This window comes from Epinephelus lanceolatus, chromosome 5, assembly GCF_041903045.1.
Source record: "Epinephelus lanceolatus isolate andai-2023 chromosome 5, ASM4190304v1, whole genome shotgun sequence".
NCBI classification, from domain to species: domain Eukaryota; kingdom Metazoa; phylum Chordata; class Actinopteri; order Perciformes; family Serranidae; genus Epinephelus; species Epinephelus lanceolatus.
The window spans coordinates 29,961,262-29,986,004 of record NC_135738.1 but is presented as its reverse complement, the minus strand read 5'-3'; the positions used below and the strand labels follow the sequence as shown (position 1 = coordinate 29,986,004).

The 24,743-nt window shown below is 42.5% G+C and overlaps 1 protein-coding gene across 1 annotated transcript in view; it reads left to right on the top strand.

The window, feature by feature from the left end:
* b4galnt4a (beta-1,4-N-acetyl-galactosaminyl transferase 4a) overlaps nucleotides 1-24,743 on the top strand; it is a 185,358-nt gene that overhangs the window by 103,195 nt on the left and 57,420 nt on the right. Inside the window, exons 3-6 of the mRNA XM_033635150.2 lie at nucleotides 1,827-1,925; nucleotides 13,309-13,404; nucleotides 14,217-14,307; nucleotides 16,123-16,223. Coding sequence (XP_033491041.1) covers nucleotides 1,827-1,925; nucleotides 13,309-13,404; nucleotides 14,217-14,307; nucleotides 16,123-16,223 — 387 coding nt within the window. The remainder of the gene's footprint in view (nucleotides 1-1,826; nucleotides 1,926-13,308; nucleotides 13,405-14,216; nucleotides 14,308-16,122; nucleotides 16,224-24,743) is intronic.

Sequence of the window (24,743 nt, the reverse complement as noted above, 5' to 3'; positions counted from 1 at the left end):
TCAAGGTGGCAGCAAAGATAACAAATAATTGAGATCTCTTCATCTCATATCATGCCTTATTTAAGTGGATCATAAGACCAAACTTTTCTATGGATGAAAGTTTTTGAGGCACGATGAAGGCCAAAATGTAGCCAGACAGACGGGAAGGTTTGTTGTTTTTAGCTGAGCAGATTTTCAAGCAACTTTCAGCCTCCATTGGCTGGTGAGTGAGAAATTGGCAGTCAATGACATAAAAACAAAACAGTCAGTAAATCACTTTTTCAACACTTGTGAATCACTGCGGCCACAAGAGGCCCTTGAATAACACTGCACACTCATACATGTGCACATATGAGGCTGATTGGCCCAGTAGTTTGCGAGATAAGCCACAGAGAGACAGATAAACACACTCACGCACACAACCACACAGCAACCAAATGTATGGTAATTAATTGCCAACTACCTTCTTACTATATAATGACGAAAACTGTGGGTGTGTGTCTGTGTGTGTGTCTGTCTGTGTGTCTGTTCCACATTTTTCTCCTCACTGACTTGGTCAATCCATGTGAAATTTGGCACAGTGGTAGAGGGTCATGGGAGGATGAGAATGAAGCAATATTGCATCAATTGGCCAAAGGGGGGCGCTATAGCAACCGATTGAAATTGCAAACTTTGAATGGGCATATCTCATGTCCCGTATGTCATAGAGACATGAAACTTTGCACAGAGATGCCTCTCCTCATGAGGAACAAATTTGCCTCAAGAACCCATAACTTCCAGTTGTATAGATTTTCCTCCATTTTGATTTTTTTTTTAAAAACACTTAAAATCAATCTCTTCCTAGGAAGTTTGACCGATCTGCATGAAACTCGGTGAACATAATCTAGGGACCAATATCTAAAGTTCCTTCTTGGCAAACATTGGAAAACTTACTAAAACTGAGCTTCTATAAGACAATGAATATTGCGGAGGGCGCGGCTCATCACATAAAGGTGTATAACATCTCAAGGGTTTCACCAATCACCACGCAACTTTGTAGGCATATGACCACACATAATCTGAGGGGACCCCTCCATTATTGACCCCATCAAACAAAATGGGGGCGCTAGAGAGTTAATTTCTTATCTAGGCCTAACCGCCATATCGATTTTTACTAAACTTGGTAGATATGTAGAACAGGAAGCCTCAAGGTGACTGGAGAAATGTAACTCTTTTTTTTTTTTTTTAATATACTTTATTAATCCCAGAGGGGAAATTATAATAAACAATAAGTGGCAACTGGGTGGCGCTATAACAACAGAAAAATGCTTAAAAATGGCTAAAATGTGACCGTGGCGCCCCCTGTGGCCTAATGTTGGGTTTTTTCTAGTCATTCTGTCTGTCCCACATTTTTCTACTCACTGACGTGGTCAATCTATGTGAAACTGCACATAGGCATTGAGGATTGGCATAGGTAGAAGGTGACAAAGCTACCAATGGGTATGGACTAGTTTATTAATTAATTGGTTTGGGTAACTTCTTCAAATAACAGTAAAATTTTCTGATTCTAGCTTCTTAAATGTTAATATTTTGTGGTTTTGTTTCTCTTCTATGACAGTAAACTGATGATCTTTGGGTTGTGGACAAAACAAGAGATTTGAGGAAGTCATATTGAGCTTTGGGAAACACTAATCGACATTTTTCATAATTTTCTGATATTTATTAGACCACAGAGCTAATTAGTCACTCACAAAAATAATCAACAGATTAATCCACAAAGAAAATAATTGTTAGGTGCCGTCATAATGTCTGATTTTAAAGTTAGAGAGGAATAAATGTGTCTTTGTTTCTGCTGTATTTTCTTCAAGGATGATGAGCCAATCACAGGCGGGGCTGATGGCAGAGACCATACCCGCATCCGGAAGTTTCTCAGCCAGCGGCACAAGAAATTGCCATGGAAACCGGAGGTAACACAAATGATTTTCTCTCCTCTCTCTTTCTTTTCTGAGGCTTGAACTTAATTCTTAATCATCTTCTTCTTTAACCGGATCCAGGCGGATAAGGATTAATGTGTAAGGGTCCTTGAGGTGCTTTGCTTTTTGTGTGACTCATCAGCCAAACGTGTCACGGCCTTGCACACACACACACACCAAACCTTCTTTTTGATTTTTCATTTCAATTGAGGATTTGGTTTTTTTCAAAATATAATTTAGCTGCAGATGTCTTACTCCCTTTTTGTCCTTTTAAGAGCAGTCGATATTTAAGGTCAAACAGAGACCTGGTCATTCTCTGGCGCTATTATGGGATGAACAAAATGTACCTTGCGGTTATAATGATAAATTATTGTGCAAGGAGGATAATATTTTATACAAAACCATTAGCGGGTTATACTTGAAGGCACCTATGACCTGAAGATTACAAGGCGATTTGATTCATCCTAATTTTTCAGCTCACTTACTGATGTAGTGTACACACTCGCTGTAACAAAGGGAGCAGCAGACAGGGCAATTAAGCAGCGGATTTGTGATAAGGAAAGCGGCTCTAGATTTGTAACCTGCGCAGCAGAGTTTAATTAAAGGATTGTGTGTGTGTGTGTGTGTGTGTGTGCGTGTCTGTAGGCCTAATCTGCAAAATATGATTTATTAGTCTACCTGGGGTAAAGTTTAACTATCTCTGCTGCACACCACAGTGTGCGGGTCTGGGCAAACTGTAGAGAATCTATCAGTTCACACACACACACACACACACACACACACAGCATGAGATGAATAATAGGAGATTACTGTTGCATACTGCAAGTTATTTTCAAGTAGATCACTTTGACTGCAGCGACTGTACTTTTTTTTTTTCTTTTGTTCTTTTTTTTTTTTTTTTTAACAAGATTCTCTATCATTCACTGCCAGCTTTCATGCTGCTTCCGCAAAGCATTATGCATGTAATCTTTTGCACAAGGCAGCATTACAGGGGTGCTGAACACAGTGTGTGCCTGATAGCGTTACAGTGCTGTGACTGTTTTACTTCAGTAGTCTCTCCTGAGTTAGCCTGCCTTTGTTTTTGTGCCTTGTATCAGCAACGCAGTAAAAAGTTAAAACTAAACACCAGAATACATTCATAAACCCCCAGTTAAGTTAGTGGAATCAGATTGGGCTGATTATGTCAAAATCATAATCCTGATTGTTTTGATTGTTAATAACACCATGCATTTATTGAACATTAACTCTGGTGTTTCTTTTAACACTGGATGTCTTTTTACACTTTAAATACAATTGAAATGAAAAACAATGACATAAATGAATAAAACCGAGACACTACTTAGTCATACACCACTTTGTTAGTAGACTTCAAGTGCTGGAACAAATTGATTGAGCATGATTGTAGTTTGTTCCAAGTCTGACTCCATGAAACCAAAGTGTTTCCACACCACAGAGTTTGTTTTACCTTTCTTCTCGACCAGCAGCTCTCTACAAGTTCTGTCGACGAAGTTTCAAATCAGCCAGAGAGGTGGCACGTCGTAACTCACTGTTTTAAACTCATGTTGAAACTTCTGTTTGGACTTTTGGGGGAGGGGCCAAGCACATCCGCTCAGAAAGGGGTGCTTGGTTTACAAAATAAGAGACAAAATGGTAGATTCTTCATGCGACACAAAATTGTTCTGTCTCTAGTTGAGGGAAGCCAAATTGTAATTCGTTCCCAATCTTGGCAGCAGCTGCTGCTCAGGCGTGGAGCATCTAGAGAATAGGAATCTCGCCTATTTTTTCCACGTGACACACGGTTTCAGCAAAAATAGACAGTGACAGTGGTCTTTTGATAAACATACCGACATTACACCACCTTTCACTGCAGTTTCAATGTCTTCATCTGTCACAGACATGAAATATATTTCTTCCGAGCTGAACCTTTCCTGTTTCTGGTTTAAAATAAAAGCCCTGTGGCAATGTTTCGGCTGACAGAACCCCTTCATTTGTTAACACAAGGCTTTTTATTATGAAATATTTGCAGGCCCATGTTGTTGACAATGCAGGGACTTGCACAGTTCCATAAATGAGTGGAGTATTGGCTTTTAATTGTAGAAATAGAGTAGTTATAACAGCAGGCAGCTCTGCAGCGACTGTGTGAACACCACATGTGTGCGAGCTGCAGCAGTTCAGTGAGGTAGCCGTCATGCACTGTTCATGCTGGCAGTTTTGCCTGGGCGTCAGTCGACTGAGGGGTTTTCGACTGATGATTTTGAATCTTTGACTTTCTTTATCCTCATATTCTCACTTTGTTTTTAGCACGACAAGCAGTGGCAATTAAATTGTTGGGCATGGCCAATATCGTCATTTGGCTTTGTAAACCGTCACATGTGGATGATGTCTGTTTTTTAATCATCTGGCCTAGAAACATCTGTTGCCTGACTATCAAGGGCCCTGCATCTAATTGTGGACGACGCTTTTTGGCATAATTTAAAATGATGCTACTCAGAAAATGAGAAGTCACATTGATATGAAACAGCCAAACTAGAACTGCAGCCAAACAAGCTATCTGAATCTGGACCATGTAGACTAATTGCACAAATGTAAATGGATTTCATGGCCTGAGCGCAGCGAGACTTTTATTATGAACATCCTGTTGGTTTTTTAACAGTATGTGTGTGAAAGCTGTTAAAACCACATGACGCTTTTGCAGTTAAAATAGATGTACATGATTTCATTGACCAAGCAGCAAACAGAATGTCTTATTTATGGTTTGGATTGGAAAAGCGAAGCAGCCTCAGAGGGAAATAAATTTTGCAACATCCACACCAACTACATTTTACATTAGGCGTGACTAGCATCAAAGCGCACTTGTAGAAGTCAACATGCCATTTCTTTGACTCATTTCCAGCCTCCTCATAACGCAACATGCCATTTAGTCTCTGTGAATATGCAGCATAAATCTATCAAATATTTTACACATCTCCATAACCTCAAAAATCTCTTTCTCTTTTATCTCTCCGTCGTGAAGCCTAAGCCAAGGCTGTCAGAAATTATGGAGAGCAGCAGCTCTTTCTTTGCTTTCCTCACTAGCTATCTGTCCTAATTACCAGCACTAACTTGTTTTCCTGGTGCACGGCCAAGATGGCAGAGGTCTGAGGGGCCACTGAGCTGGCACTGTCAGAGGCGTAGACTCAGGCTGGTGGAGGTAGAGTGGTGCCATATGCCAGCTGTCACAGACTGGGCAGAGGTCACACGGGCATCCAGAAGCATTCATACGAGCCACATGCGCAAAAAACTGTTGTACACAAGCAAATTGAAAGGACTGTTCACTTTATTTCTTCTAATTTGTGCACCCTTAGAGAGAAGAAGAAAGACACAGAGAGGAAATACTCAATATGTTTTAATGAAGTTCTGTGAGTCTCTCCTGTGTTGGCTCCACCAGGTTGTTTTCGGCTGCTACTGGTAACTAAATGAGGATTCCTAGCCAGTGAACTCACCCAGAGGTGACTGTGGATTAGCATAGACAGGCAGCTGTAGAGCGGACATCCTCTGTCCTTCAAGGACACCGGCATGTCAAGGACACTGACACTGGATAGAGATCAGAAAGACAGAGCTGGCCCACTTTTTCTAGCAGCAGCCAGTCATGAAGGGATAATCAGTCATTTGCAGAGAAGCTGACATGGATCCAGAGAAAATTTGAGTGTAATGAACAATTTTATCCAGTCAGGAGCAAAAAAAAAGTGATGGTAAGAGGAATTACTGACTTTGATATCAGGGGGTCTTTTATATTTTAATTTTTGCATGTGTACTGTTCTGTATTAAAGGAATACTTCACCTACAAAATGATGATTTTTCTATCAATTGCTCACCCCATGTTACATTGAACTCGTGAAATCCTCCATGGGGAATTAAGAGTCCAAAAATGGAGAAAATTCTTGATGAACTGGAATAAAAAGGGGGCCGTGTTTAATAAAAGCAAAGCTAAATCAAAACATCTGTTTACAAACTCTCAAACAACTGCGTGCATTATAAACCAAGTCTCATTAATCCAGCTGCATGCTTAGCACTTCCCAAACACATGCATATTCACTACAACCTTAAAACACTTATACAAAAACACATGCATGAATGAGGAGGGCGCCTCAGCAGGCACATGCATTTAAACTCTGCTCAGTGGAATGTACAGGCAGATTTCAAAAGCGTCATGACACTTGTGTGCGAAAATACTGAGAATACGTCTGGATACATGACGCTTGGATTATACTGCACAACTTGCGTGAGTATTTGTATACAGATGTTTTTAATATACACTCACCAACCACTTTATTAGGTACACCTGTTCAACTGCTTGTTAACACAAACAGTTATCAGCTAATCACGTGGCAGCAACTCAATGCATTTAGACATGTAGACATGGTCAAGACGACCTGCTGAAGGTCAAACTGAGCGTCAGAATGGGGAAGAAAGTGAGAAAGTGACACTTTCACGCACAACCATCTCTAGGGTTTACAGAAGCTGGTCCGACAAAGAGAAAATATCCAGTGAGCAGCAGTTCTCTGGGTGAAAATGCCTTGTTGATGCCAGAGGTCAGAGGAGAATGGCCAGACTGGTTCAAGATGATAGAAAGGCAACAGTAACTCAAATAACCACTCGTTACAACCAAGGTCTGCAGAAGACCATCTCTGAACCAACAACACATCCAACTTTGAAGCAGATGTGCTACAGCAGCAGAAGACCACACCAGGTGCCACTCCTGTCAGCTAACAACAGGAAACTGAGGCTACAATTCACACAGGCTCACCAAAACTGGACAATAGAAGATTGGAAAGCGTTGCCTGGTCTGATGAGTCTGGATTTCTGCTGCGACATTCACATGGTAGGGTCAGAATTTGGCGTAAACAACATGAAAGCGTGGATCCATCCTGCCTTGTATCAGTGGTTCAGGCTGCTGGTGGTGGTGTAATAGTGTGGGGGATATTTTCTTGGCACACTTTGGGCCCCTTAGTACCAACTGAGTATTGTTGCTGACCGTGTCCATCCCTTTATGACCACAGTGTACCCATCTTCTGATGGCTACTTCCAGCAGGATAACGCACCATGTCACAAAGCTCAAATCATCTCAAACTGGTTTCTTGAACATGACAATGAGTTCACTGTACTCCAATGGCCTCCACAGTCACCAGATCTCAATCCAATAGAGCACCTTTGGGATGTGGTGGAACGGGAGATTTGCATCATGGATGTGCAGCCGACACATCTGCAGCAACTGTGTGATGCTATCATGTCAATATGGACCAAAATCTCTGAGGAATGTTTCCAGCACCTTGTTAAATCTATGCCACCAAGAATTAAGGCAGTTCTGAAGGCAAAAGGGGTTCAACCCGGTACCAACTTCTACTCATCAAGAATTTTTCTACATTTTGGGATACTTTGTTGTCTTCTTTCTTTCTGGAATTCAGCGTAACAGTGGGTGAGTAACTGAGATACAAAAATGATCATTTTGGGGTGAGGTATTCCTTTAAAGCCACAGATGTATCCCTTGTGGATTATAAATATGCGCAGTGATGTTAATCAGATATTCTGAAGGTGTTAAACCAAACACAGTGGCATTTTGCAAAGGGAGGATAGATAAAGGATGACAGGCTCCTGGCTGACTGACTCACATGTCTGTTTTACTGGCTCATGTACTGTAAAAAAAAAAAAGGAAAAAGAAATCAAAGCTGAAAAATGTGGTATTGCAGATTTGGACAGCCTATTATTTACCACTCAGAAGGAAAGTGAAGAAGATACCATGGCACAACATAGACACATGACTCAGGTGGGAGCAGTCGTCACAGCTGGCTGGCTCCTCACGCAGAAACACATGCGGTGACAAGACTGGAGGAGGAATTAGATCTTTCTCTCGTCTCCTTCCCACAATTACATGTGAGAGTGGCTAGACTGGGGGAGGACGCAGAAGAAGAAGAAGAAGCGTGATATTTGTCTCTTCTCACTGTTTCGTCAGTCTGTCTTTCTTTCTTCTCGTCAGTCAAACATACAAACAGAAGGCATAAATGTGATTTCTGTTTACCGGCCTCTCATTACAGTCGGGAGAATGATCGACAGCTTTTCGCAGGAGATGAGAAAAATTCTGCTCATCCTGCGTTCTCTGTCTCACATTCCTCAGTTAGATGTATCCACAGCAGCCACATCCACCCCCCCACATGCTATATCCCTGGAATGACAGAAGACATGTAATTGTAGGACAGATGGCAGATTATACAAACCCTCATTACAGTAGTTGATGAGGCTGGAATCTAGATCATATGAACCTTGTCTTGCATTTTTCACTGCTCTCCTCAGTGTGAAATGAGTTCTCATTATCTCTCACCATATAATCTTCTCTTTCAAACCTCTGCACCTTCTGAAAACCCCCTTTTCCCCCTCACCGTACCTGCCCACTTACCTGCTTCCTCCTCTCTCCTCGTTCCTAAATTACTAATGGGCAGAGAAAGATGAGATAGGCAGGGAGAAACTATCTAAATGCCCTCTGTGGATTCAGATGGAGAGATTTCATAGAATGTGTTCAAGCAATGACATCCCTGTCACAGCCACAGAGGGAATAACCCATATGTTACATGTATCATTTGATCATTCGTTCAACACTTACATTTCGGCAAAGCAGCTCAGTTAAACCGCAGCATAATATATGTTACGAACAGTGAGCTTTAAAGCCGTCTCTCCTATATGCCCTGGGGGAGCGAGCTGAGTGCTATTGTATATACCAAGCGTGCCTTTGCCAGGAACATCATGTCTCACTTTTCTTATCCAGAGGGGATTTACAGTGTCAGTTGGTGCGATTGCTCGTCAGTGGGTGCGCCGAGCGGCCATTTGTCAGTGCCTCGCTGCCAGCAGGAACGCAGAAGGCTGCACCAGATTTTTGAGAAAGGGAGACAGCCTCCCGAAGGAGAGAGAGAGAGGGAGAGAAAAGAGAGAGAGTCTGATTTGCGCTCCCTGTTGATAGTGCGACCAGATGGGTGAGAGAGAGGAGATATTAGAGAGCAGCCGAGACGGAGATATGCTAAGACAAGCTTGCAGAGATGTGGTTATGTGATGGAAATGTGTGGTCTGAGGAACGGCAAGACAGTAACAGCTCTGTTTAGAGCGGCCTCTTAAGCCGAGCTGGATACTGTACTCTCTTTAATTTTAAACGTCTTTATCAATCACTTGTTGTTTTCTTAGTCAGCTTCTTTCCCGTACACCTGTCACTTCCCCTTCCTCCTGTATTTCTGTTTTCGCCTCACTCCTCATATGTGACAGATGGCATTAATTGTTTCCCTCCATCTCCCTCTCCTCCTTTTTTATTTTAATGGCAGCCTGAGCTGAAGGTGCTGTGTTGCTTTGAAACAGTGGTAGCTTAAGACTATATGTGGGACAGATGCTTGGATTACATCTGGAGTGTAATGAAAGTGAGGAGGAGGTGAGTGGAGATGAAGATGACAGGGTAGGACAAAGTGATTCTGACTTAAGAGAGACAAATGAACAGAAAGTTAAAAAGAGAACTGAGAGAAAAAGGAAGGCGCAGGCTTCTTTTCCAGGCTGAAAAATAAAAATGTTTGGACCTGAGATTTGTGCAGCTCATGATGCCTGTGCACAGGTTAAACGCTTAAATGATATACAGCACGCTGCACTTGGTATACATTAAGGATGTATTTTAAATTGTTAATACAGTAATGAGAGGATGTATTTTTCAACATGTGAAGGTATATTCTTAAATGGCTAACACCGTAGACTGCACATACTCATAGGGTTTTTCAATCTGAGCATGAGAAAAAGCTGTGCAGTCCCTCTTTTTAACTCATTCAACACACACACACACACACACTAACAACACCAGTGGTGGCAGAGCTGTCAAACAATGTGGGCGCTTGGTGTCTTGCTGAAGGACATTATTTTGACAATGTCTTCTTTGTAATATCTATTGAATCTACAATGTAATTATAAAGGATTTATTGGTGGTTGTAAGTGCACATTGTATCGTTTTATACAGGCATTATCATTGCTTGGAAGTATGTTAAAAACCAGAACCAAAAAAGAAACAAAAGAAAACGGAAAATACTACTTATTGTGCATTTTCTACATCTTCTTTTTGAGTGACTACTTGGAAGCAGTGGAGTGTTTAGGAATTCATCCACTATATGAGACACGTAGGACACATCAGTCAGCATATCAGATCAGATCAGATATCAGCAAAAATGTCAGTATCTGCGCGCCTTTAATGGCCGCATATGGCTAGCAGTAACATAGAGCGATACATACAGAATAATAGATAAAAAAAAAAATTCAAGACATTTGCCAGTATAGAGCCTTCTCCTCCCTGTCTTTGCCTGGAGGTCCCAGCAATTAGCCTGACAGAGAACCACTTTACGCCTATGACTGCTACCTCTGCTCGCTGCTTTGCCCAAGCTAAGTGAGACAAGCGACTTCTGATCAAATGTACCTTCAGAGCAGACAGAATGATTGTGATTGACATGCAGAGCTACTCTGATTTTTGCTCTTCTCTTGCAGCTGTGCCTGTAGTCTATTTTGCTGGTGGTGATTTTTTTTTTTTTCTATAGTGGGTGCAAGTACAGGAAACACTGCTTCCTTAACCCTCCAGTTTTTAGATTAGACTAAAAGTCCACGGTGGCAGGACAACACAGCAGTCTGTCTCTGGTTGTGGATTAAATAACAACAAATGAGAGTGAAGGAAGAAAGTAGGAGAGACAGCTGCAGTCAAGTCTGTCTCTTCTTCAGCCAATTACTGAATGGGAATGTGAGCTGACATGGTTGTAAAAAAAGCTGTCGTTTGAAAAGCAACAAGCTGCCACAGCACAAGCATGTTCCTACCGTACGCCACGCACACAACCAAGTAGAGAAAAAAACCCCACAAACATCAAAGTCATCTCTATACAAACTGTTAATGTGAGCGTTACTTTATCCTATGCTCCGAAATGAGGAATCGGTAGGGAGACAAAAAATGAGATAGAGGGAGACAGCACAGGGAACTGACAGTCGACAGCTGAGCTCAGGGAAACTAAAGACAGCGAGGAGAGAAATCGACAGTGTTTGGCAGCACGCAGACAGAGACGGAGGCAAGGAGAGGCAGGAATAGAGAGGTCAGACGGAAGAGGAGACAACATTAGGGATAGTGGCACCGAAGGCTTCGAGAGGCAGGAGCAGCGCTTACAGGGAAAAATCCAAATGACATAACAGGAGTGAGGGGAGAGTTTAGCAGTCAGGGAGGCAAAGGGATGACAGGGTGAGTTTAAGGATGAAGAAGAAATAACTTCCCGCTAGCCCCATTCCACATCCTGTCAAGGCCGGAGCACAGACAGACCTCTAGCTGCCCTGTCACCCAGAAAATGCAACCAATTATACACAAGCACCCCCCGAGCAGAAAGCCGACTTTACAGCCTGTGGCCTCTCCGGGGCTACACAACGATACGTGTGTGTGAATAATTAGGAACTTCTAAAGCTGCCCTCTTATTGCTATTTGACAAGAGGATGGGTGAGGAGGGGGCCAGGGCGAAAAAAGGTTTGCTTTTAAAACCCACAGGAAATCTATTAAAAGCTTTACATAAGGCATATTTACACAGGGACTAGTCCCGTCTGTTAAATCTCTCTCTAACCTCGCTGTGCCTCCCCCTCTCTGCCACTCCCTTTTTTTTAAACATCAGACGCTCTCGTTCATCTTTCTGACTTGCCACTTTTTTTCTGATTTGATTCTGTCACCCCCGCAAATCCCTGTCTTGTCCTCTTTTTCATTCGCATCAGTCTATCTGCAGGAAAAAAGAAAAATAACATGCGCATGAAAAAAAATCTAAAATCAGGAGTCTCGCTGCTTTAGACTGACATGTTTGCTCAACAAAAAATATCTCATGCTTAATGCATGAGCTGTAATTGCCGCTCGGCTGTCAGTGTGCCGGGCACTTAGTTGACCGTACAGAACCGGGAGATAAATGAAAAGGACCACTTTGAGTCAGGCCATCTGTTAGAATGCCCGTGTGATAGTGAAAGAGCATGACACCTCCCATCCATGTCTTTCTCCTCTAAATGCAGACATGTAGAGGTGCTTACCTTGAAGGGCTCTCCAGTCTCACCCGTCTGATCCCTCCGATAAAAGCACAAGATACGCGGCTATGTGTGTGGGTTCTTTTTTTTTTTTTTTTTTTTTAAAGGGTCACTCACTCTCCTGATTGATTGGTTTGACAGCTCACACTTGTTGACTATATAGCTAGCAGGTACTCTGCACACAGAAGAGCAACCTTCATCCAGCAAGCATTTGCTTTGATCCAACCGGGGAACTCCACTGCATGGTCTCGCAGTCATTTGGCGAGAGTCAGGCTGCTGCTCAAGTTCTGTGTGATGTTCTAAATATCTGTGGCGACATTACAGTGGCAGCCTGCTGGGGTCTGCTGTCACGCATTAAAGGGAAGCATATGTGGGTACAGTATGCGAATGTGTGTTGGTACAGTTGGTTGATCATCCAGAATGAAGAGCTCGAGTTTTCAGGTCACTAAATCACTGAGACAACCTCCTTAGGCGTAAACTGCATGTGTGAGTGCGTGTGCAAATGTGTAGCCATGCAACTGCACCTCTCTGATTCTCATGTCATGCTTAATAATTGGTGTCTGTGTCATCCCCCCTGCTGTGCGTCTCACTTTTTGAATCAAAATATTTGTTTGTGGTGAGCGTTAATGTATGTGTGTGTGTGTAAGGATGTGAAATATTATACTCCTCTCTGCCTTACTCCATATTCCATTTATATATATTTTCTTACATTGCATGTGATCCAAAACACTCCACTTCCAAAGCGGCATGACACACGAGTCATCAGAGAGTCATCTCTTCTCACATATGAGCAGACCCGTGTCTGTGTGTGTGTGTATGTGTGTGAGAGAGAGAGAGGAAACTGTACCCCAAGGCAGACTGGTTCTACCATCTGTCCTTGCTATGTCCTGTGATTTCCCTGTGTAATTCAGACAAATGTCAAACTATGGGCAGGGGATGAGCTCTGACAAACTGCTCCAGACATTCTCAGTTCACACTCTCCCCCCTGATACTCCTGACGAGCTCTCTGTCACCTTCTCTTACTCAGGACAGTGAGAACATTGGAAACTTCACGCTGCATTCACATGTTTCACCGAGAGTTCATTTCTCATGTGCGACGGGGAGGCATCATGTATAATATACATTCCAGTGCAAAAATATATCTACTGAACCCAGAGCAAATGGCAATTTTGCTGTCAGGATGGGAGCTCGCGTAGCTGAAGTACTGAAGCAAAACCTGCCTATTTAATGGTAAATGTGATGCTGTTGTTGCTGTGTGCACTAACCTGTTTCCTCTCTGTGTGTGCTTGTGTGTTTGCAGTATAAGGGCCAGGCCAACCTGCATGTGTTTGAGGACTGGTGTGGATCCTCTGTAGCCCAACTCAGAAAGAACCTGCACTTCCCTCTCTACCCTCATGTAAGTATTACAGAGCGTGCTGAGTGACCTTCTGTTTGATACTGTTGTGTTTCTTGTGGGCTGAATGTAATAACACTAAAGGTATATTAAGCTGACTGCAGGCAAAGCCTCTAACCCCTTTGTTACTGTTGCTACACCTGCCAGGCTCTTTGTTCTTGCACAGCACTTACACAGTTTGCAAGTGCATGATTTACCACCAGAAATTTTGAAAAAAAAAAAGGGTCCTTATCTTCAAACAGAGGAAGACAGTAGCAGGCTTTTCATTTCTAGGTGGTGATTGTCAATTTGCTGGCTGAAATGTCACTGTCACTAACAGATTTTATCAACTGTTGCCAGCTATCTAATTAAGCCAACGTTGGCTCCATGAGTCGGTTGAAAACGCAATCTCTGGCTGACTTTTTAATGTTTCAAACGGACTCATTTGAAAATGGGAAGCCTGCAAAAGGGACTTTGATATGCACATAACTATGATATCGTGCTAAAAGACTGAGGCCATCGCAGGCAAAAGCATCCCGTCATCCTCACCATGATTAATGCAGAAGACACGGAAACAGCATTGTTCTTGTAAGGCAGTGCAGAGCTAGTTAGTCCTAGTGTTATAAGTAAGAGCAGACACATGCCTCTTCAACAAGTGAAGAAATCCGATGCATAAAAAGCCTGCCGTGCATAGTTACGGTTGCTAAGCTCACTTGGACAATCACTGGTTTAGTGAATGGCCGATTGGTGGATAGGGTTCACTCACATTTAAAAAAAAATCTGTTAATGCAACACCTGCATTTATAATCTGAATGTATCCCTGTTTCTCCCTGCAGACCAGAACCACACTGAGGAAGCTGGCAGTCGCTCCAAAGTGGAAGAACTATGGCCTAAGAATATTTGGCTTCCTTCACCCTTACAGAGATGGTAACTAGCTCATCTTATTAGCGAGTCCCTCCTCTGTGGCTGAGGGCCTTGGAGCATGTGTCCTTTATAAGAGTAGACAATTTCCACTGCCCTCTTAATCCACGCTCTTGAGAGCCACTAATATAGTGGATATTCACATTTTTATTAGAGTTGAATGCCAGGGATCTCACTGCTAAATCTCATTGCAGGACCCCAGAGCCCAGTTGCTATGGGAACTGAAAAGCCTTAACACCCAAGTGCCCTTATACAAATTGCAGAATATGAAGTTATTAATTAGATTACCGTTCATTTCGGTCTCTTATGTGGCTTTTTTTTTGGCTGGTGTTATGGCTTTCTCCAGCTGATGGCTCAAAGGTCATGCTATCTTCAGGATTCTGACAAGCACGCTAACAAGTGCCCTTCACCCTCACACTGCCAGACGCAACCTTTTACATGCTATTGTAGATTGATTGAGTGCTAAATAACCTGAGTGAGCCGCACAGAAATGCATGAGGTTTTCCAGATTACAGACGATAAAAACTGCTCACTGTCACATGACCTGCACCCTATTCATAGGCCAGTGGTGTGTCCTTGAAAATGCAGTGGCATTTTATGCAGTTATCTTTCTGATTTAGTCAGATACAAGTATATTTCAAATATGAATTATACTTTGGAGATTTTCTACTGTGCTTGCCAATTTTGAGACCTCAAAAATAGGGAGGATTTGGAAAAGAGGGGGAACAGGGGGTCATCCCTCAGAAGAATTTTAAAGACTTTGTTTTCTGCATTCTGGTTAATGGAGTACACTGCATCAGCATTTTTATGTCAACTACTTTAATTTGGTTTAGTATTTGGTCCGTGACCCTGATGCTCCAGCAGAATACCAGGGAGAGGGGGGAAGGCCAGACCTACACCTGGCTGTCCTTTCATGCCCACACACCGCTGGGTCCTAGATGCTTATACGAGATGGAACGGGAGGCTCCCAGTCGACCCCCCACACACATGCAGTTGAAACAGTGGTAGGGCTTATACACATTGTAAAGTGCCAGAAACAGGTTGGGGTAACAAAAATGAGGGGAAAAAATGCATGAAAATTTGTTATAAATAGGAAGTGACATGGAAGAATTGTGACCCTGGGTGGCAACTAGGAAACGGAAATATAAAAACAGAAGGGTTTGCAAGGTTGATTGTTGCACACTGTGACAGAATATCAGCTTGTACTATGTAGAAGTATATCTACTTTGTACTGCAGAGTACTGTTTGCCACTCCCAACACCATTTTGTCATCTCAGTCTTTGACAAAGAACTGCAAAGTCACACTGACAAGCACTATTTAGTACTTCCCATAACAGAGGAGAAAGTGTCTCAGGCAACAGCTTGAGGCGTTCATCGGCTGAGGGGGAATTAGCTTTATGCAGCTTCTACTATTAATAGTTTTGCCCGACAGAACTTGTTCATAATCCTCAAGTATCCCGATTATCCATGTTTATACTTAAAGATAACCTTAATTAACTAACTCGACTGGCTGCTCATCTGCGCTCTGTGCTCCTTCTGGTTTAGATCAGTGCACAAATGCTCATTTTCTCATGCAGAAGTCGTTGCATATGGATTGGAAATTAAGTTAGAGAAACACTTTTCATATCATATGTGGCCAGATGCCACAGCTCTGACCACAGCCAGAGGCAGTCCGGGCATCCAATTTGAGGTGCATTTGTACACCTAAGAGTCTGTTTTATCAGGTCATGCCCTATCTGATTACTGCGATTATGCTTATCTGAGATCATACGTATCTGCTTCCACCAACGCACACTTTGATCGTGTTTTTTTCCCCTCCAGGTGATTTCCAGTTCTCGGTATCATCGGATGATAACTCTGAGTTCTGGCTGAGTCCTGATGAGAGCCCTCTCAACGCCAGACTGCTGGTGTATGTAGGACAGGTAAGCACTGAGCCTGTGCTGCATTGTTGCACAACATCTGAACCACAGAGAGTCGCTGGACTAAAAATCAACAAGGCTCCAGCATTCTTTATGCTTTATGATTCTCAGCAAATTCACTAAGTACACGTTTCTAAGTACAGTCCCTGGCTTTAACTAACATTGCTTAGCAACAAGCTTTTACTGCAGAAAGGAACTGAATCACCTGGGGCCCAAATAGGTTCACACTCCTCAATGTCATGATTTAAAAAGCAAAAAACACTTTGTGTATTGAACACCTCTGGGAATGCACTTCCACAACACAACATGTGCAGAGAAGCCAAACCCTTGTCATTAGACTACACTGTGACTTTATTACCTGATATGATATTCAGGCTGAGGGTGACTCAGCTCTAAATGGCATCTAATGGATTTCCTTCCTTTCATTTGCAATCATGCACATAACGGCAGATTGGAAATGTGAAAGTATTCTTTAGTTATTATTGGGATTGTGAGGGTCGGAAGCTATTAGACTAACATCACTATGATCTGACATCCATGCTGAGACAGTTGCTGTTAGTCAGAACGGTGGGTCCTGACCAGTCAACAACATAAGCCTTTTATTCCACCAGCGCTCAACCTTACAACAGCGGGAGGAACACTGAGCGATTTGACCTTGTTCGTCTTTAGTAATCACCCGCTCACCTCATGTCACCATCCTAACGCTCGGGCTATCACTCACCTCCAACACACAGCTCAGAATACAGCAGACTTAAATCCTCCTGTAGAACATCCTGTGAAAAATCGTTTCCTTTCCCATCTATCCTTGAAGTACCCTCTGCCCACAATCCAATAGAAGTCAAGCTGTGTTGCCACTGCCCACGCTAATAAAGTTTTATCAGTGAAACCTTCTTAAATTTTTAAGATGGAAAGGATGCATGAGGTTGAACAGTGTTTGAACTACACCATTTGAGTGCTCTGGGCAAATATGTGTTAGGAGCAAAGGTCTAGCTGTGGCGCTATCTGTATTCCAACAGGATGTGAGATGTCACCAGATTCCATGGGAGCTGAGATTAATTAGTCGGTCGAGAATATTGATGTGACATTTAGCGGTGGAAAAATATCATCTAGGTAATGGCAGGGGAGCATTGCTATGGCCAGGGATCACTCATTGTGCCAGTGGCTGACAGACAGGCCTCGTTGCCTCCCCTGTCTTTAGAGACACATTGTGTTTCACAGATAAAAATCTAACTCTCTGCTGCGTTCCTCATTATGTGACCCATCTGCCTGCATGAGCTAAAACAAAAAAAAGAAGTAACGAGCACTTTTTTTTTAGAAGAACATTTTTGCGCAACTTTCACAAGTTAATGTTTCATATACAGTATATTCTGAGGTCTTTGCACATCACCAATTTTATGCCCAAAGCAGGTAATGCAGTGCTTCCCTAATCTGAAAAGAAGGCTTACTGCCAAGCCTGCTTTAAGACTTTAAGCTTTAAAGAGGTCTCAAACTTTTCTGCCCATTTTTTTTAATGCTATTTAAATTCTGCTAATAACTTGTAGCTGTTATTAAAAATGAAATAATTACAGGTAATCTATTCTGTTTTAAATCAATAGATTAAATATGTAATATTAATTAAACTTGTTACACCAGAGCTCTTTGATTACGAATTCAATGTGGCCAGACTTTAAAATCAGAAAATGTAAAGGGGTCAGACACTCATTAAAACCTTTTTTAGCTTTTGGCAATGACAAATTTTAAATGCAAAACAAATGCAAATTAATGTAGTAAAAAGGTTGCAATGTTTATCATCTCACTTTTGAAATAAAGAATATATTTTTGGTCAGAAATGTGACTCAGGCACATTACAAAGTGCAGAAGCAGAATTGGTTAAGATTCTCAGTCATCCAGGTCATGGTAGTCTTATCTTCAGATGTGAAGAAGCCTCATGGATGACAGATGAAACGTCTTCAAGAAATGCAAGCAAGTTCAGTTGCCTACAATATAGCACTTTTCTTTCTACCAATACCTTCCCACACAAAGCACCCCTAATGATGTTTTCCATCGAGGTTAAGGAAAATTGTGAAGAAAAAACACATGAACGTTGATTTGTAAAAGATATGACAAACAGTGGGAAGCGAGATGACTCACGCATGAGCTACTTCCAGAGACTATATGTAGTTTTTGTCATACCGATATATCAGTTTTATGTATGCTGGGCCACTCGGAGGTTGCCTTCGGCCCGGATGTGGCCCACTGGCAGCCAGTTGAAGAGGCCTGCTTTATGTTATATCCATCTGTCTGCTGGAGTATTAGAGAGCGCACAAGCTGACACATGGTCTTTCTTTACATAAGACAGAATAATATAGAGTAAAAAAATCAGTGTTTGTTAGGTCTCACCTGTTTGCAAGGGGATGTTCGTCTAAACTCCCTTTAAAATATACAGCATGAGGGCGTTGGTGGCTTAGCAGTTAGAGCAGGCGCCCCATGTACAAAGGCTCAGTCCTCACTGCAGCGGCCTGGGTTCGACTCAGGCTGTCCTATCCATTAAAGGCAAAAAAGTATAATATTATATAGTTATAGTTATTATATAGTAATAATCTTTAAAAAAAAACAAAAACGTACGGTAGCCTGATAATAAACATCTGAAACAATGACTTGAACATTGCTTCCATTAGGATATGAGATTCTCATTTAATTGAATAGAATAGAAATAGAATGGAATAGAAACCTTTATCGTCATTGTATACCAGATACAACGAAATTGGACATGCTGCTCCTAATGGTGCACAACAACAATCCCACCATTACACTCAGCAAACACACAACATAGCACCAACACAGAGCGCATACAGCCGCAGCACCAGCGCCCGCCGCCATCTTGCCTGCTGAGTGAGCTTTCTGTAGAGTACTTTTGTTTTTTCAGTGGCTACCGATTCAGAACTGGAATATCCAGTAGTTTGGGAAAATGTCCTTAAAAATTTCAATGAGTCAAATTTGACCCCCTAGCACAATGTTTGTGTAAAAATCCGAGTGTATGCCTATGTCAGTCTCTATTGAGTTGTGTAGTTTCTTATCTTTGCTCATACGTAACGGCCTGGCTGTTATTCCAGCTTTATGTTTGACCTGACTCACTGCTCTTAAAATACACATGGTATTGTAAAGGACTGTTACTTTATGTCAGGAGTCACAGCAGCGTCATCCTTGATAGTGAGCTGGCTATATATGGAATGTGCTGCCATGAGACATTTAGCTGTGTTAGGACTAGAGGCAGGGAGCTGAAGCGTTTCTGTGTCGTTTCCGTGGAGACCCCTGTCAGCATTTTGTGGCTAGGCTTTCGAATTATGTACCGGATGTGACTGATATCTCCTGATTCCCCGCAGGACATCTTAATGAAAGGAGGACGTCATCTATGGAGGTCCATTTCTTTCTTTCTCACACACATACACAAAAGCACACATTCATATATATATGTATATACTGTATACGTAAACATATAAGTTCTCTATAGAGGCCACTTAATGCTTGTTCTCATGCAGTTACTTTCAAACACACTCTTCTGTACAGACCCAGAAAGACAAAATCAACCTCGAGGTATGGTTGGTTCCTCTGGCTGGTCTCTTACACATTCCAGCTTGCTCTGGTCAGTGTGCTGGAGAAGAGAGACGAGAGGTTGTAATAAGAACTCTCTCCTCAGTCCTGCTGGGACATTATCTGTGCACAAACGAATATACTTAATGTGAGTGAGGATCATCCATTGTCCCGCCTCTGAATTAATCATATTTTTTCGCCCACAGCTAATCTGTAATGAGATTTTCCTTCAATCAGAATGTCCGACAGCTCCTGCAGAGCTTCCCACAGAACCAGACCACAGCTTGTCTGATATTGAGAGAGCCTTATGAGTAGCACAAATCAGGTGTGCGCGTTTGTGTGTGTATGCTCGTGCACCGGCGCAGTGCTCATGTCTGTGTGTTTGTGCAGACACATACTGGTACTGATGTATGTCATGTGTGATATGATACTTATTTTGTCTGGCTCAAAAGCAGACACAAAAAGACAGACAGAGACACGCAGGAAAGTGGGTCAGGGAAGTGTAATCAATATGAGATTCAACGCCAACAGTAGCTCTCTCTCAGACTTTGTCGTGAGTAACCAACACTATTAAACACCTTAGCCAAGCACTGAACATTAACAAGTGTTTCACTCCTGGAAAATTGTCTTTTCGTAAAACTGGCCAGTCATTGCAGCAGAAAGACTCAAATGCTTTTGGAACTGGTGCCTCATGACCAGAGAAAACAGAGGAAAAGGGCTGTGACATTCATTTCTGCTGAAGAGGTAAATAATCTACAGCTATGAGAACGCACTGTGCCTCACCGGACCACTAGACACTCCTTTGTCACCTCCTGGTGGGTGACAAAATGTGGGCCTAGATGTTTTGACCCAGGAAAGAGCTAAAATATGTTTGTGTAAACATTTAAGGCGAGAAATAGACAACACAGTAACAAAATCTTGGTTCACTGCTTAGTTTTATCGTCGGATCTCAGGAATTCTTAAGCCTCTGATTTTACAGACAGTATGGCGCCCCCTTCCTGTTCACAAATTCTTGTATTACAGCAAACAGTGCACTAGAGTTTGTTTCTGAAGACATTTTAGGCAAGAAATATCCAATATGGTGACAGAATCTTGGTTTCTATTTGACCAGCACTGCATAGTTGTACCATTTAATCTGAGATTGGTCTGAGTTTGAGGTGAGTTTGATCCACTTTAGTCTTTGTGTCCATAGTATGCAGGCACGCAAAAAAGGAGGAAGTACAATCTGTAGTTAGAGCAACAGCCCTAGAGCCAGTGAAAATCATGTCATCCCGCTTTGAATGATTTGAACTGGGAGATTTGAATGCTGTTAAGGTGAAGGGAAGTCTACAACAGTTCATTTACACATTCTACCCACATTGTTATGATACAAAGCTGCTAGGCACTTTAAGGCACTGAACTGTGTAACAGTTGAAAAGAAATTAAGGTTATTCATATTCAGTAGTTACTTTCTTTTAATACTTTTGCTTCAAAATGATGTAACATCTGAAAGAAAAACACCCTCTTTCTCATATTGACTGTTGGCTCATCATAGTGGATAGATGGAAAAGGTCAGTTTCTATAGGCTTCTTGCAATTAAGACATTTTACATGAAGGAAAGGCACAGGTGCATCCATTTCCATCCATCCATTTTCATCTGCTTATCCGGGGCCGGGTTGCGGGGGCAACAGGCCAAGCAAAGCACCCCAGACATCCCTCTCCCCAGCAACGCTTTCCAGCTTCTCCTGGGGAACCCCAAGGCGTTCCCAGGCTGGATGAGATATCTAATCATTCCAGCTGTCCAGGTTCTGCCCCTGGGCCACCTACCAGTGGGACGTGCCCAGAACACTGTTAATTGGAGGCACCTAGGAGGCATCCTGATCAGATGCCCGAATCACCTCAACTGACCCCTTTCGACACGGAAGAGCAGCTGCTCTACTTCGAGCTCCCTCGAATGTCCGAGCTCCTTACTCTATCTCTAATGCTGAGCCCAGCCACCCCACGGAGGAAGCTCATTTCAGCGGCTTGTGTCCACGATCTCATTCTTTTAGTCACTACCCAGAGCTCATGACCGTAGGTGAGGGCTGGGATGTAGATGGACAGATAAATTGAAAGCTGCACCTTCTGGCTTAGCTTCGTCTTTCCCACGACCGTCCAATGCAGGGAATGCATCACTGATCCATCTCACACTCCATTCTACCCTCTCTTGTGAACAAGACCTGAGATACTTGAATTCCCCCGCTCAAGGCAGTAACCCTCTCCCAACCCAGAGGGGGCAATCCATTGGTCTCCGGCAGAGCACCATGGCCTCAGATTTGGAGGTGCTGACTCACCCTGACTGCTTCACACTTGGCTGCAAACCGCCCCAGTGCATGCTGGAGGTCATGGTGTGATAGGCCAACAAAACCACATCATCTGCAAAAAGTAGAGACGCAATGCTGAGGTTCCCAAATTGGACCCCGTCCTCCCCCCTGCTGCGGCTCGAGATCCTCGAGGCACAATAAAATAAATTATGGCTACATTGCTTTCATGTTCCTGGTATTGTGCATGCTGGCTCGCTGTCACACTGTCTTACTGGGACACTTGGATAGAAAGATGCCATTGATAATGTTATTAGTAACGCCTCTGCTTTACCTACAGTACTATGACTAATCAAAATGTATGCCATAAAAATAAAAAAAAAGCTTTTGCCAGGTAACAATATCTGTCTAGAAATAATAAATAGAAAATTTTGGATTGAAAACCGTGACATGCACATAATGAGCCTCATTCTTTGTTTAAGTTCCAAGTTGAAATTTCCATCCTCCATGCATCTAGTAATCCCGTTGGAAAGACATAAATAAACACAGGGTATAGAATGGATGCCCCCAAGATTAAAATTTTAAACCTGCTTTAGATAGGCAATCCATCACAGCAGGCAGCATGTCTATGTCTGCTTTTATTCTTGCTGCAGTGACATTACAAGTGTGTGCACAACGTTTGATTCAAACTACGACTAACAGCTGTATAACCACCCATTGATAATGTTACTTTGACAACAATAAAAACAGACATGAGGATAATTGTGACGAATTACCCGACTGGAGATAGTTTGAAGTGTCTGCGGGCTGATTTTATGCCAGACTAAAAATGAATGAAAATCAGCGACTGCCTTGAAGGTGGGGGGAAAAAAACCCATACCATTCAAAAACCTACACTTCATTCGAATGGACTCGTCTCCCGAACACTGTAAACATGATCCCACTTGAAGGCACTGAGTATTTCTGCGTAATGAGACAAGTGCACCCAGAGGTCACAATCAAAACAGAGACTGTTGCAGACTGTGGCTCTTTGTGCACCTGTTTTGCTTTTCTTTTCACATTAAGTTGATTGCAATTAGGCCAGTGACAGCACTCTCTGTTGTCTATACTGAGGTCACAGTGTTGCAGTCAGTATGTTTTTCTGGAGCTTCGAAGTCAGTTAATGAGTGACCTTGTTTCCTTTTGCATATTCTTATTTTTATCGCCTGGCCTAATAGCCTTTTCAAAGAAATATAAAGAGCCATTTTCATTTAGCCATTTTGTTTTCCTCTTATAGTCAGCAGCACTTCAAATGCATGTGGAATATTTGTCATTTTAATATTTTGCTTTTCTTCCTCCTTTCTCCTCACTAATCTCGTCAGTGACCCCCCCCAGACGTTCGGGGCTTGAACCTGTGCCTGGCTCACTATGATTGCAGTTCAGTGTGAATGATTTATTCACCAGGGACAATAGTTTTATTCAGAGCAGACATTCTGACTTGTCATGAGAGAAACAACACAGAAAGAATTAAAGACATTAATGACTTTGTTCCATTTGAGTGTATCACTGAGTCTTAACAATGAGCCACAATAATTGGGCCCTAAAACTGGAACTCCTGAAGTCATGCGGCCATGATTAATTTTATTAGTTACTCCTGTGCTTTTCCTGGCATGAAATGTCCTTCATGTTTGCAAACACAATGATTAGCGACAGGCAGGGGATTGTTTGAGTTGAGTGATGCATGCACAGGTACGAATATTGAATAGTTTTAGTCCGTAAGGTTCTGTATGAAACCTTCAGAACATTAACATAGCAGCAAACCTTTATTAGCTGTGTAATGATCGAGTGGAGTAATAGCGTTCTGAGCAGAGACTTAAGTCATGCTACCTCTCTGTGTGTCTGTGTGTTGCTAGGCCGGCCACCTCTGCATGTCCCTTTATGTCCTACTGGCTAGCTCATCGCTGCTGCTCTGCACTGCACTCATACGGCAGTTACTGTGATAACTGTGTCTGGACCCAAAGTGGCGGGTCATGGTTGTCACAGAAGCGTAAGTCCCACCCTCTGGTTCCTCCCCAGGTTAAAGAGGAAATATGCCCATTTTTAAAATTCATACATGTTATTCTTTAGGTTGAAGATAGTTAAAAAATATTAGTACACATGAACAACTCTCCCAAATCCAAAAGCAAGAGTTTCAAAAGTAAAATTTGTGATGTCATCAAGTAAAAAGTCTGGAGCTGGGTGCAGAGCCTGCATGCTCTCCCCGTGTCAGCATAAGCTTTTTCTGGGTACTCCGGCTTCCTCCTGCCATCCAAAGACATGCAGGTTATGTGGTGACTCTAAATTGCCCGTAGGTGTGAATATGAGAGTGAATGGTTGTCTGTCTCTGTGTGTCAGCCCTGCGATAGTCTGGCGCCCTGTCCAGGGAGTACCCTGCCTCTTCTTCCTCTCCAGACTTTATACCCCATGACATCACAAGTTTAACATTTACTTCTCTGGTTTCTGGCTTTGACAGAGAGCAGCTCATGTTCACAGGTGTTGATTGAACTTTACAAGGCCATGGAAATAACGTATTGAAATTGTTAATTCAGGTGATGCTCCCCTGAAACAGTGCTTGCTCTATCAATACTGCTGCTGTTGTGAACAGTGTTTGAGTGCTGTTTGCACCATTAGTGTAGCTCGCACTGCTAGTCACCAC